This window comes from Callospermophilus lateralis, chromosome 15, assembly GCF_048772815.1.
Source record: "Callospermophilus lateralis isolate mCalLat2 chromosome 15, mCalLat2.hap1, whole genome shotgun sequence".
NCBI classification, from domain to species: Eukaryota; Metazoa; Chordata; class Mammalia; order Rodentia; family Sciuridae; genus Callospermophilus; species Callospermophilus lateralis.
The window spans coordinates 64,442,127-64,454,476 of NC_135319.1; the positions used below are offsets into that span (position 1 = coordinate 64,442,127).

The following is a 12,350-nucleotide window of genomic DNA, read 5'->3' on the forward strand; positions in this document are numbered from 1 at the left end:
CGCATCCTGCCCGAGCCCCAGGCTGACCTCTCTGAAGCCTCCTGCCTCAGTGGTCCCAAGATGTGCCCCAGGGAGGCTCTGAGCTGCTGGTGCAGGTGCCCTGATTTAGCCCAGAGGGCACATGTCCGAGAGGCAGAGCAGGGGGCAGGGGGTGTTGCCCAGTATAGGGAGGGGAGCTGAGCCCTGGGCAGAGCCCAGCATGCAGCAAACACCCCCGCAGAACTGGCACCCCCATCCCCACCCCGCCTGGCCCCATCTGCTGAAGAAAAGAGTGGGTGATCAAGCCACTGAACCACCTGGCTCCGTGGGACTCTGCATGGTGTCACCACCAACAGGCTCAGAGACCAGGTGTCCAGCTGGTGAGGTAGCATTTCCACCAACAGAGGGATTGCTGTGTGATCATTTTTGAGGGAATAAAGTATGTTTTTCTCCTGAGTTTTCCCCTTTCCTCTCTCAGGTGACTTATGTGTCCTAGCATGGGCCGCGGCCAGGGTTTGGGGCAAGGTGGGGGTGGTACAAATATCAGGAGAGAGAGGGACCTCCCCCAGACCCAGAAGAGGGAAGGGGTCGAGGTCAGTGGGTTCTGAAGAAACAGAGACCCCTGCCTAACAACTTGTCACCTTTGGCCTCAGAGAGGATTGGCCATAAGGTCCCCAGCTCCTTCAAAGACCCTCAGAACTGCAGAACCAGCAGTTCTAAAAGAACTGAGACCCTAGGACCCTGGCACTATCCTGGGAGACAGGGGTGAGGGACCTTGTAATTGTCTGACGCCCAGGTTCATGAGAACTCTGGAGACTGTTCCCGACTGAACTGTGCCCCAGCCCTCCCACACCACTCCACATGCTGAAGCCCAGCGCAGCCATGGGGAGACAGGGCTTCTAGGGAGGCGGGTGAGGTGAATGGGGACAAAGGATGGGCCTTACCAGAGGACTGGCGACCTTACAAGAAAAGGAAGAGGCACCACAGACCTTCTCACCTAGAGAAAGCCATGTGGGGACCCAGGGCCATCTCCAAGCTGGGAAGAGATGCCACCCTCCAGCACCTTGATCTGGGACGCACAGCCTCCAGAACTGTGAGGCAGCCTGCGTAGGCCCCCACCAGCTGAAGCTGACTAACATAGAGACCTAAGAAGTCTTCGTGGCCGCCAGACTTTCCCTGGTCCCCACCCGGGAGGAGCCAATGGACAAGCCCTTCGCCATGCCCCGTTTTCTCAGCCATGGGGTGAGTGATAGGCGCTCTAGGCTGGGACTCAACCTCACCCCATCCTGCTCCCAGAGGTCCCAAGATTGATTCCACAGTGGACAGCCCAGCTGGAGTGCCGCCCTTCAACTGCTCTCCAGGGCTCTGCCCAGGGCCCCAAGGCCACAGCCAGGGTGGGAGTGGGAGGGAGGCCAAGGGGGAGGGGCATCCTGTACTCACAACACCCGAAGCTGCTTGAGCCCCGCAAAGTCATTCTTGTGGATCCGGGTGATGTTGTTGCCGTTGAGTTCCCTGGCGGAGAAACGGGAAAAGGAAACGGTAAGATGCCCAGGGTGGGCTCCCGGCTCCATCAACCACCTTGCCAACGGGGCTGGGGGCTTCTGGCTCAGCCTCAGACCCCAACTCTGTGCCCAGGCCCAACAAGCTGAGGCCTCTTTTCAACAGATGTCCCACCAGCAGGAAGGACGAGGCCAGGGCACATTGCTGAGAGTGCTGCAGAAACCAAACCACAGTCCCGGCCCAAGGAGCCCGGGCTGGATGAAGGGACGGGACACTCTGGCAGGAAAGAATTCAGAGGCCAGCCCATGACAGGTTATTCTGACGACATCCTCGCTAGTCATCTGTGCCCTCACCTATAAACAGGAATGACAACTGTGTCCACTGCAGAGGGCCCCTTGGCCATCTGGTCCTCCCTCCCTTCCAAGGGCACATCTGCTCCTCCCTTGACCCCTGGATCATCCCCTGGGCACTTTGGACATGGACCTTACTCAGGCCATCTCCGCCCCACCTCCCACCTGGCCTCGCAGAGCAGCTCCCTTGGCCTCTGTGGGGTCACTCCTCTTCCCCCAAAGCCTGTTCGGCCTCAGCAAGGCAGGCCGCAGCAGCAGGGAGGGGCTGCATGTCCCAGAAACCTCCTCCTCTGAGCCACACACAACACACGCTCAGACCTGGCTGCATCCCTAGCTGTCCCCTTCAGCATCTAAGTTGTCCCCTCCTACCCCAGGCAGCTCCCACTCATAGCCACGCTGTCTCCTTTCTCACCACTGTCACAAGGCACCTGCATGCTTTGCATCAACCTAAGTGCCCCCACCCCAACATACACACACACACACACACACACACACACACACCATGTTCACTACAGCTCAATCTTCTCACAACAAACTTTGGCTTAAATTTCCATGTATGGCCACCATCTCAACCCCAGTCCAAGCTACTAGGAAAATAGCAAACTCCCAGTCCTGCACGTGTGGCAGGTAGAGGAGAGGGTCTACCAAGGATGGTGACACACTTGACTCACTTCCACGTGCTCCAGGTACACATGTCCTCACACGGGACTGGAAAGTAGCCATCGTGCCCACCTTACAGACGAAGAAAAAGAGTTCTAAGAAGCTAGGTGCCTTCCTGAAGTCCCCAGCTGGTAGATGACAGAACCCACAGCACGGCCTCTGACTGCAGGGCCCAGGCTTTCAGTCCAAGCGGACAAGCCATAGTTCCTTCAATCTGTCACTCTCTCTGCCCTTCTCCTTCTCAAGTCTGATTTCTTTGGATATAACTTTTACAGAGTTGAGATAATTCAACAAGTATTTACTGAAGACCTGACCCCGAGGAACAGCCGAGAAACCTCATCTATGTCTACCGGGATCTGAGAACGGCTCCGTGCCCTCCATATTCGCACAGCCTTCCCCCAGCCAACCACATCCTGTCCCTAACTGCTGTAAGGACACTTTCTCCATGTGATGCAAGCTCTTTCCAACAGGAAGGTCTTTTCACATTGAACTCAATATTCTTCCCCGGAACAGTCACCAATCTGCTCCTTCTGCAATGTTCCCCAGACTTTGGGAACATCATCATAAGCTCTTTAAAACTGGCTCCTGTCCCAACCAAGCAGGCTTCCCTTGGGCCATCCTGCTGAAACGTCACCCCCAAGCCCAAAACTGTGGCACTTTTGATTGTCTCATTCTCCTGATTATAAAAGTCTGTTGGCAACAGATTGGAAGGGCAAACCTGTTAAACAACTTAAATGGACATCAACAGAACACCCAACGCTTAGTTGAGCTCAGCACCTCCATGACACCAAGTATGGAGAAGCAGCTCAGCCATCGGAAATGGCCCAGGTCTGCCCCTACTGACAAGGAAAGCCGTCTCCAACCTGAGATGTGGAAACAGGTTACAGGACAACCTGTGTACTAACAGCCCCTTATGCAAACCCCTCCCCCCCACACACACACACCTGTACAGGTGAGTGCACAGGTGAACTGGGACCTGTGTGCCATCAATTAATGGCTAACTGCTAAGTGTGGTGAGACGCGAGGTGGCTTGACTTTCTTTTTATACTTTTCCACATTGCGATTTTTTTCAAAGATCTTCTATGTTGTATAAGCCAATGAAATAACCAAATTATTGCATTTAAAAATAAGAGTAACATATGCACATTCTTGAAATTTTTTCAACTTTCTGAATAAAGGGGAAAAAAAAGAAAATCCTGCATGAGCCCATCTCTAAGAATAATTCCCATTAACATTCTGGCACCTTTCCCTCTCAAGTCTGATTTCTTTGGATATAGTCTTTATAGAGTTGAGATAATTCAACAAGTATTTACTGAAGACCTACTGCAAGGTTCCAGAGAGGACAAATGGGACACAAGTATCACCCACTTCCACAGCTGACTCCCTGTTTGTCCTCTTAAGGTTTTGACCAGCCACAAGATGACCCAAGCCCTTGGACCATTGTTTTGATACTTTGTTTTGATGTTTTTCACTTAAAAACAATACTGCAAGCCGGGCGTGGTGGCACGTGCCTATAATCCTAGTGGCTTGGGAGGCTGAGACAGGAGAATTGGGAGTTCAAGGCCAGCCTCAGCAACAGTGAGATGCTAAGCAATTCAGTGAGACCCTATCTCTAGATAAAAATACAAAATAGGGCTGGGGATGTGGCTCAATGGTTGAGTGTCCCTGAGTTCAATCCCTGGTACCAAAAAAAAAAAAAAAAAAAAAATACCATATAAAGCTGAGTGGGCCTTTCAGAGGAAAACGCTCATAGGAAAGGAGTCCCTCTGTCATTGGTCACAGGAACTCTGACCAATTTTATAACCATTCATTCCTTCCTTCCTTCTCAAGACAACCTTGGCTTACAAGGCAGTTGACTATGATAATGTTTCCATTTCACAGATGGCAAAATGGGGCAACGACAAATGCCAAGACACATCTGACAACCTGTCAGACACGGAGCCGGGGCATTGCTGAGGATGGAATTCCCATTAGGGCAGGTGGGGGTGGACAGGCTCACGGGGACTTCCAATGCCATCTGGCACCTGCCAGCCTCTCTTCTCACCCTTTTGTGCCACTGCCCCTGTGCAGACACTGGGACACATTCCTTAGCCCAAGACCAAGCCCTCCTCCCCATTCCCTACCTGTCACTCCAGCCCCACTCGAGGGAAGAACTGGACAGGCAGGGAGAGGGGACAATGAGGCAGACAGCAGAGCAAACACAGCCGCTCTCCCCAGAGGCCCTGCTGTGGTTCCAGACAGGACTGTCGGCAGAGGCCAAGGCCCACCCCACCTGCCCCACACCAGCCTTGCTCTCTATGCCAGAGCCAAGTGCCCTCTCTCAGGGGGCTGCCCCTACCCTGCAGGCAGCGGCAGGACAGAGGCAGAGTTCACAAAGCCCCCGGGTCTGGGGCCTGCTGCATACCGAAGCGTTTTTCCACTGAGGCGGAGAACATAGACTCTGCAGAGTCCTCCCCATCCCCAGCAGGGTGGCCACCAGGATGGAGCGCCCAGCCTGACCCCAAACACGCTCACACACCCTCACAGCCACCTAGGAGATGAGTCCCGTCCCCTCCGACGTGCTGATGAGGAAACTGGCACAGACTGGTGAAAAACTAACCCAGCACCACGCGACGGATAAACCGTGAGGCCAGAGTCAAAGGCGGCCAGTGTGATTCCAGGTGCTTTCCCTCCACCAAGACTCCTCCTGTGGCTGGACTCTCCTCCAGTCGTCCCCCTGTGCCCTCACCCCGTACCTTGGAGACAGCTGAGAAGTCATGCGGCTGCTTTGGTTGTGAAGCACTTGATCTGGAGCCCCAAGGCCACTGACCTCTCTGTGCACATCAGGGAAGTCCCCAGCGGGGCCAAGCTAAGTGTGTTCTTAGTGACTAAGATCTTGAGCTCTGGAGCAACTTCTGCTCCCCCCTCCCACTACCTGTGTGGCCTTGGGCACGTAGCTTAACTTCTCTCAGTGCCTCAGTTTCCCCGTTTATAAAATGAGGGTGATGACAGCACCCGCCTCTCAGAGGTGTGGGAAGGTTTAAACGCCTCCCTATTTCTAAGACACCAAGCACCACGCCTGGCGCACCAATAGCGCTCTCTTTCAGGATTCCCTGTGATTATTTTATGACTACTGTCATCGTGGTTATTTTCCTCAAGGACCACAGCTCCCCCAGGAGGTGCTGTCCCCATGTCCAGCAGGCTAGTGACAAACTGGCTGAGCAGGAGGAACCAGTTTCTCGGGCCCCAGGATGCTAAAGACCAGGACAGATGCCTTAAAATGGTTCTTTCCCATGGCGAGTCCACACGGCGAGTCCACGGCACCCTCCTCCCTGAGGGCCCTGGCCTCAAAGGAAAAACCTCAGTGACAAAAGATTTTGGAGAAAATCTTCTGAAGCAAATTACCAAGGAAAAAAACAAAGGCTCACGAGGATTTCTCAACTCCTCTCAGGAAACAAAAATTTGGTGGCCAGCATCTGGGTGTTTGTGACAAACCAACTGGACTCTTGGATTTCCTCAGGAACAAACACCTCAGGCCCTTCCCTGGAGGGTGACCTGGGAGCTGCCTGAGCTTTCTTCACAAGCATTTCTCACCCTGGAGCTCCTGCCTCGCTGGTTCCCTCAAGGACCAGAACGTTCCCACCGGCCCAAGCCCCCCCTGAGAAAACTATACTCCTCCTGCCAGGTCACCAAAAACCAAACACCCTGCTCTAACTGTGAATGAGCCGGGCCTCCTGGGCTGGGAAACTGCACACCTCGGCTCTTTCCTTTGAAATCTGACCCTGGCCAACTCCGCAGAGCTGAGTGTCTGCACAGTCAGGCAGGAGAGCTCAGGGGAGGCAGAATTTCCCCTCCAGGCTCTGCCCAGACTGTGGCCCTGGGGCCCACAGGGCCCAGCACCCCATCCGCAGGCAAGCCCAGCCAGCTCGCTGACACCCACTCCACACCTCCACCCTGCGCCAGCAGCCCTGCAGAGCCGCCAAATGGGCTCCCCATGTTTGCCCTGGCTCCCCTCCAATCTGCTCTCCAAGCCACAGCCGGAATGGTCTTTACAAGCTGCAAATCTGATCATTCCCTCCCCACTTAAGCCCTTCAATGCATCCCCATTGCTCTTGGAATCAAGACAAATCTCCTTACCATGAGCTACAAGTTCCATGTGGCCTGCCCTATGCCCACCCAGCCGGCCCAAGCTGGCCCCACCCTTCCTCCTGAGACCACCCCCTGTGGCAGGGCCTTTGAGCCTGCCATCTCTCTGCCTGGAATGCCCCCTGCTTCCCTTGGCTAAGCCACTCCAACTTCCCATCCTCTCGGCAGACAGAGCACCCGACTGACTCCTCTGCTCAGGAGCACAGATTGCTGGTGGTTTTTAGGAGTTTGGAGGATTTCTTGTCTGATGTCTCAGCCCCTGCAGAGATCAGACTCCGTGAGGACACAGCTGTGTTGGCTTTTTCTCACTGTCTCCTCGGGTCCTAACACAGCACAAGCTCACAACAATAAGAATTTCATAAAGGCAGGAATGGATTTACATTAAATTGACATATTGCAAAGAGCATTGGATTGAGTGGGTCTTCCATGTTTCCGTGTTCCCCAACTCCAAGAAAAAAGAAAAAAAGAAAAACATGAATTATTAAATGCTTCCCCCCCCAAAAAAAAAAAAAACTCATAGACAGAAGATGTTCCTCACTTCCAGGTCCTTCCATCCTCCTAAGTGAGCCCAATATGTGCAAGAGAACAGTGCCCTTAAGTCCAGCTGCCAAGCAAGAGACCAGGCCATTCAGGACCCCTCAGCAGACAAGGAGGAAGGAAGGGGCTCTTCCTTCCACTCGGAGGCTTCCTCCGGCTTCAGGAGAAGTAGGGAACAGGTGGAGTGGGCCAGCGTCTTCCAGGGGCGGGCACTGTCCTGGCGGCCTCAGAATCACTAGTTCCATGTCATTATCACATCAGCCTCAGAGGTGGGTCACTTACGCCATTCGACAGATGAGGAAATCGAGGCTATCCTTAAGCAGCAGTGCTGGGGAGCCAACCGAGATAGCTCGGTGCTTCAGCTGCAGAGCTCAGGCCGTGGCGTCTCAGGCCTGCACTTGAGCCCAGCTCCACCCTAGATATTCTATAACCTTGGGAAAATACTCTTCTATGACCTGACATGGTTTGTCCCCTCCAAAACTCATGGTGAAACCTAATCCCCATTATGAGAAAGGAAGAGGTGGGACCTTTAAGAAGTAACTAGGACTATGCACTCAGGAATGGCCTAATCCATTCGTGCAATTAACGGATTATCTCAAAAGTGGGTCTGATCGAGGTGTAGTGGCACATGCCTATAATCCCAGCAGCCAGGGAGGCTGAGGCAGGAAGATCGCAAATTCAAAGTCAGTCTCAGCAACTTATTGAGGCCCTAAGCGACTCAGTGAGACCCATGTGGTTCAGTGGTTAAGTACCCCTAGGTTCAATCCCAGGTACAAAAACCAAAAAGAGTTGTGTCTACTATAAAGCCAGTTAGACCAGGTTTCTTATCATATAAAGCCCTGTGTCACCTTGGGATTCTGCTAGCAAGAAGGCCATCACCAGAAGTGGCCCCCTTGACATTAGACCAGAACCATGAGCCAGAATGAACCTCTTTTCTTTATTACGTCAATACATCTGGTAATGTGCTATTCACAACAGAAAGTGGGCTAAAACATGCTTCGATCTCTCAGCCTCATTTAACCATCTACAAAATGGGGACAACAACGTTATGTACCATGAAAGTGTCCGGCTGGTGCTTGGTGAGGGCAGACAGGGGGATCTCGGAGCAGTGGATGGGGCAGGGGGTCCTAAGGGTCAAGAGGGCACAGCCATGGATTTCAGAGGGGTAAGGGCTGGTGGAGAAGCGGGCAGCCCTGGCGCAACTTCGAGCCTTGGCCAGGTGTCAAGGACTCTGGAGTCAGGTGACCTGAGCCCAGAAGGCTGTGAGCCAGAGACTGCCCCCAGGAAGCAGTGGTTGTGCCACTGACCAGCCTGCCTTCGCCCTCGGAGTGGAAGACTGACTTTTCCTCAGCCCCTTTCCTGGGAAAATACCAGGCCCTCACCCGCTGGGCTCCTCCACCCCCTTCAACTGACCAGGCTGCCCCCTCAGCCCAGAACAGCCTGGAGCAGCCCTCCCTCCCGGCTCTGCCCACCAACACAGGCACCTGATCACATCTGCCATCTGCAGGCCTCCGGGTAAACAGCCCTTCCCCCCAAGCTGCCTCCCTGTATGCCCACCTATCTCCAGGAGAGCTGAGAGGACATTCAGAGCTGGGTTCAACACCAGGTCCTTGGCGAAAGGCCACCCCCCCCACCCCGGTAAAAGCAGAGGCCACATCTAGCTTCCCACTGCCAGATCCCCAGCACCTACAAGGGTGTCTGGTACACAGTAGGTGTTCACTAAACAGGCCAATCCCCCCACTGCTGCTGGTTCATCATGGCCAAGCCCTGGCACGAACTCCCACCTGCAGGCTAGGCCTTCCCTACGATCCTCGGGCCTCAGCGGGTGACAATCCTGCTCCCAGTCTCACAGTCCCCCAACTCAGCTGAGTCCATGGCCTGACGTCAACCCCAAGTGCTGGGACTCCCCACCAGGCGATGAGTGGAGAAGACCAGGGGTGACTAGTCAGAGCCCCATGCCAGCGACGATTGCTGCCAATCCTGCCGCTCCAGTGCCCCAGGCTCCTGGAGACCCATCTCATCTCTCTGGCTTCCGCAGTAGTCCTAGTTATCCTAGCTCCACTGACCAAGCCAGCTGGTTTACCAAGCCTCATACTAGTACTTGGCTCTGAGGTTCCTTATCAGTCTTGACCGACAGATAAAGGAGCATAAAGGATTTCAGAATTCAAGTTCAAGGTTACCCAGCTGATGGCATGTCAGGCTCCAGGGCCAAGCTTTTTTTTTCCCCTGTGTAGTGTGCGTGTGCGTGTGCGTGTGTGTGTGTGTGTGTGTGCGAGCTAAAATGAAAAAAAAAAAAAAAAAAAGCTAAGTCCAGTGGTACACACACCTGCAATCCCAGCAACCTGGGAGACGGAGGCAGGAGGAGTGCAAGTTCAAGGACAGCTTGGGCAATTTAAGGAGATTCTGTCTCAAAATAAAAATGTAAAAGGGCTGAGGAGGTAGCTCATTGATATAGCACTTGCCAAGCATGGGCAAGGCCCTGGGTTCAATCCCCAGTACTGAAAAAAAGAAATTATGTTAAAATACACATAACATAAAAACATCTGAACTATTTTTAAGTGTATAGTTCATCATTGTTAAGTATATTCACCTTGTTGTGCAACAGATCTCCAGAACTTTTTCATCTTGCAAATCCAAACTCTCTATTGTCCTAGAGTCCCTCCAACCAGCCCCCAGCCCCCACTGGGAACCACTATGCCTGGTCTCTATGCACTTGACTCCTGGTACCCCATGCAAGCAGAATCATGCCCTCTTTGTACTTCTACAACTGGCTGATTTCCCTCAGCAAAATGTCCTCTAGCTTCACCCATGTGGTAGCACAAGTCCACATTTTCTTCCTTTTCAAGGCTGGAAAATATTCCACTGTCTATATTTGGTGCATTTTGCCTAACCATTTATCCACCAACGGACACGGTGCTGCTTCTACCTTTCAGCCACTGTGAACAGCACTGCTCTGAACACAGGTACATGTGTTGAACATATGTACAAATACCTCTGGGAGACCCTGCTTTCATTTCTGTGGAGTATACAACCCCAAATGGAATTGCTAGGTGTAGGTGGTAATTTTACTTCTAAATTTTTGCCATTCATGTCCCCCAGCAATGACGTCCTTTCGCCTTCTCAAGTCAGTGCCAGGGTTCTGACTTCTTCCCATGCTCAACCTGTGCGTTATTTTCTGTTGGGGGTTTTTCTTCTTCTTCTTTCTGGTAGCGGCCATCCTAGCAGGTGAGACGTGATCAGGGCCCAACTCTTAACCCCAGTTCCATGGTGCATTCTCTTCTGAGGGCCAAGCTGTGCCCCAGTCACTTTGCTACTGAGGCCAGCTTGCTCTTGCCGATCCCCTTCCTTGGTCTGGACCAAAACCACCACCCTGCAGTCAGGGCCCCACGGACAGCCACCACAGCCCCCAGCCACCCGCTCACTGCCCACCCAGCCCTGGAGAGGCTGCCCGCCCACCAAGTCCCTGATGCTGACCACCGGCAACCCCCCGTCCCCACATCCCCCCAACTCTGCTTGCTGCCCTCCACCTCTGCATCAGAACCCCAACACTCCCTGTGCCAGCCTGCAACTTGGGCTCACCCCAAACATGTTCATGCACGAATCAGTTGTGGCAAATCTGCCTCCAGGCCCTGTGCTAAGCACTCACAGGTGCTTTGTAAGAGACAAGCAAATGAATGAAAGGAACGGGCCTTCTCCACGGGCCTAGAGTGGCCAATTTAAACCCTAAACACAAACACATTTCAGAGCCTCAAGCCTCGGCCTCTCAGGGAATGACCTAGCAGTTGGCTGTTTGACCCTGGGCACGTGGCTCCACTCTCTGAACCTTCTCCTCATCTGTAGGGCAGGGCTAAGTCCACCTCCCCCAAGTCTTCTGAGAGCACAGATGAAGCACCTCACGGAGCCTGCTCAAGGCAGGGCCTCTAAATGGTGACCAAAGACACACGGACGCCCTCTCACTTCTCTCTGCCTCCATCCTTCTCTGACCCGTCTCAGCCCTCCCCCTTCCTCTTTCCCACCTGCCCACTGCCCACTTGTCCCTCCAAGCAAGCAACTTGCCAGCTCCAAGCTTGTCCTCCTCTCTGCAGACGTCCCCACCGCCCACCCCCCACCATCTGCCTCCCAACTCCGACTTCTCCCAGGAAACTGCTCCGCCCAGCTGTGCAGTGACCCTGTCCCCTGTCCCTGCAGCTCTCCTCCTCAGAGAGACTGTCTGCTCCCACGGTTCGTCCTCCTCCCCACTCCACAGGCCTCTGACTGCCGCAGTAACTGCTGGTTCCATGCCCAGACATTCAGCCCATGTTCCTGTGCACAGGACAGGCCGCAGCTCTGCCACCGCGGCCAGCTCCTCTCTGCCACCTTGCCTGGTGCCTGAGCTCTTCCTGGGGCTAAAGGGAGTCCTTCCTGCAGCCTGGACCGATGTACTGTCTTCACGAGGACTCGGCACTGAGCTGTATTTGCTAAAGCAAAGATCAGAACCCATGAAATGCCTCACCAAAAGTTAAAAAAAAACATTGAACACCTAGAGGACAGATGCTGGGGACTGAACCCACGAGTGCTCTACCACTGAGCTACATCCCCAGTCCTTTTTATATTTTAAGACAGGGTGTCACTAAAGTATTGAAGGTTTTACTAAGATACTAAGACCGACCTCAAACTTGAGATCCTCCTGCCTCAGCCTCCTGAGGAGCTGTAATTACAGGCATGTATTACTGCGTCTGGATTTTTTTTTTTTTTTTGAGGTGGGGTCTTACTATGTTATGTTGCCCAGGCTGCTGGTCTCAAATGCCTGGGTTCAAGTCTTGAGAGTAGTTGAGACTACAGTATGCCACTGTGCCCAGCTTCAATATATATATATATTAAGCACCAATTATGTGCAAAGCAACAGGGATATAAAGATACACGAGACACAGTCCCTATCCTCAGGAAAGTCAAAATCTTAGGTACCCATCAGAAAACCACCTTATTAAAAAGGAGTAAACTTCTCTTCCTTACAGAATTCCAATTAGTAAAAGAAAGAATCAGGGACCTAGGAAATCTCAATTAGATAATAATTATACCTTTTTTTTTTTTTTTTTTTTTGGTTCTGGGGAATGAACCCAGGGCTTTGTGCATATGCGAGGCAAGCATTCTACCAACTGGGCTCTATCCCCAGCCTCAATTAGACAATAATTATTACAGGCAAGATTTATTAAGGGATGC

General features: G+C 53.0%; 1 protein-coding gene across 1 annotated transcript in view; it reads right to left on the reverse strand.

Moving 5' to 3' along the window:
• The window catches only part of Slit1 (slit guidance ligand 1), a 153,582-nt gene that overhangs the window by 132,544 nt on the left and 8,688 nt on the right, over positions 1-12,350 (reverse strand). The window contains exon 2 of the mRNA XM_076834200.1: positions 1,420-1,491. Coding sequence (XP_076690315.1) covers positions 1,420-1,491 — 72 coding nt within the window. The remainder of the gene's footprint in view (positions 1-1,419; positions 1,492-12,350) is intronic.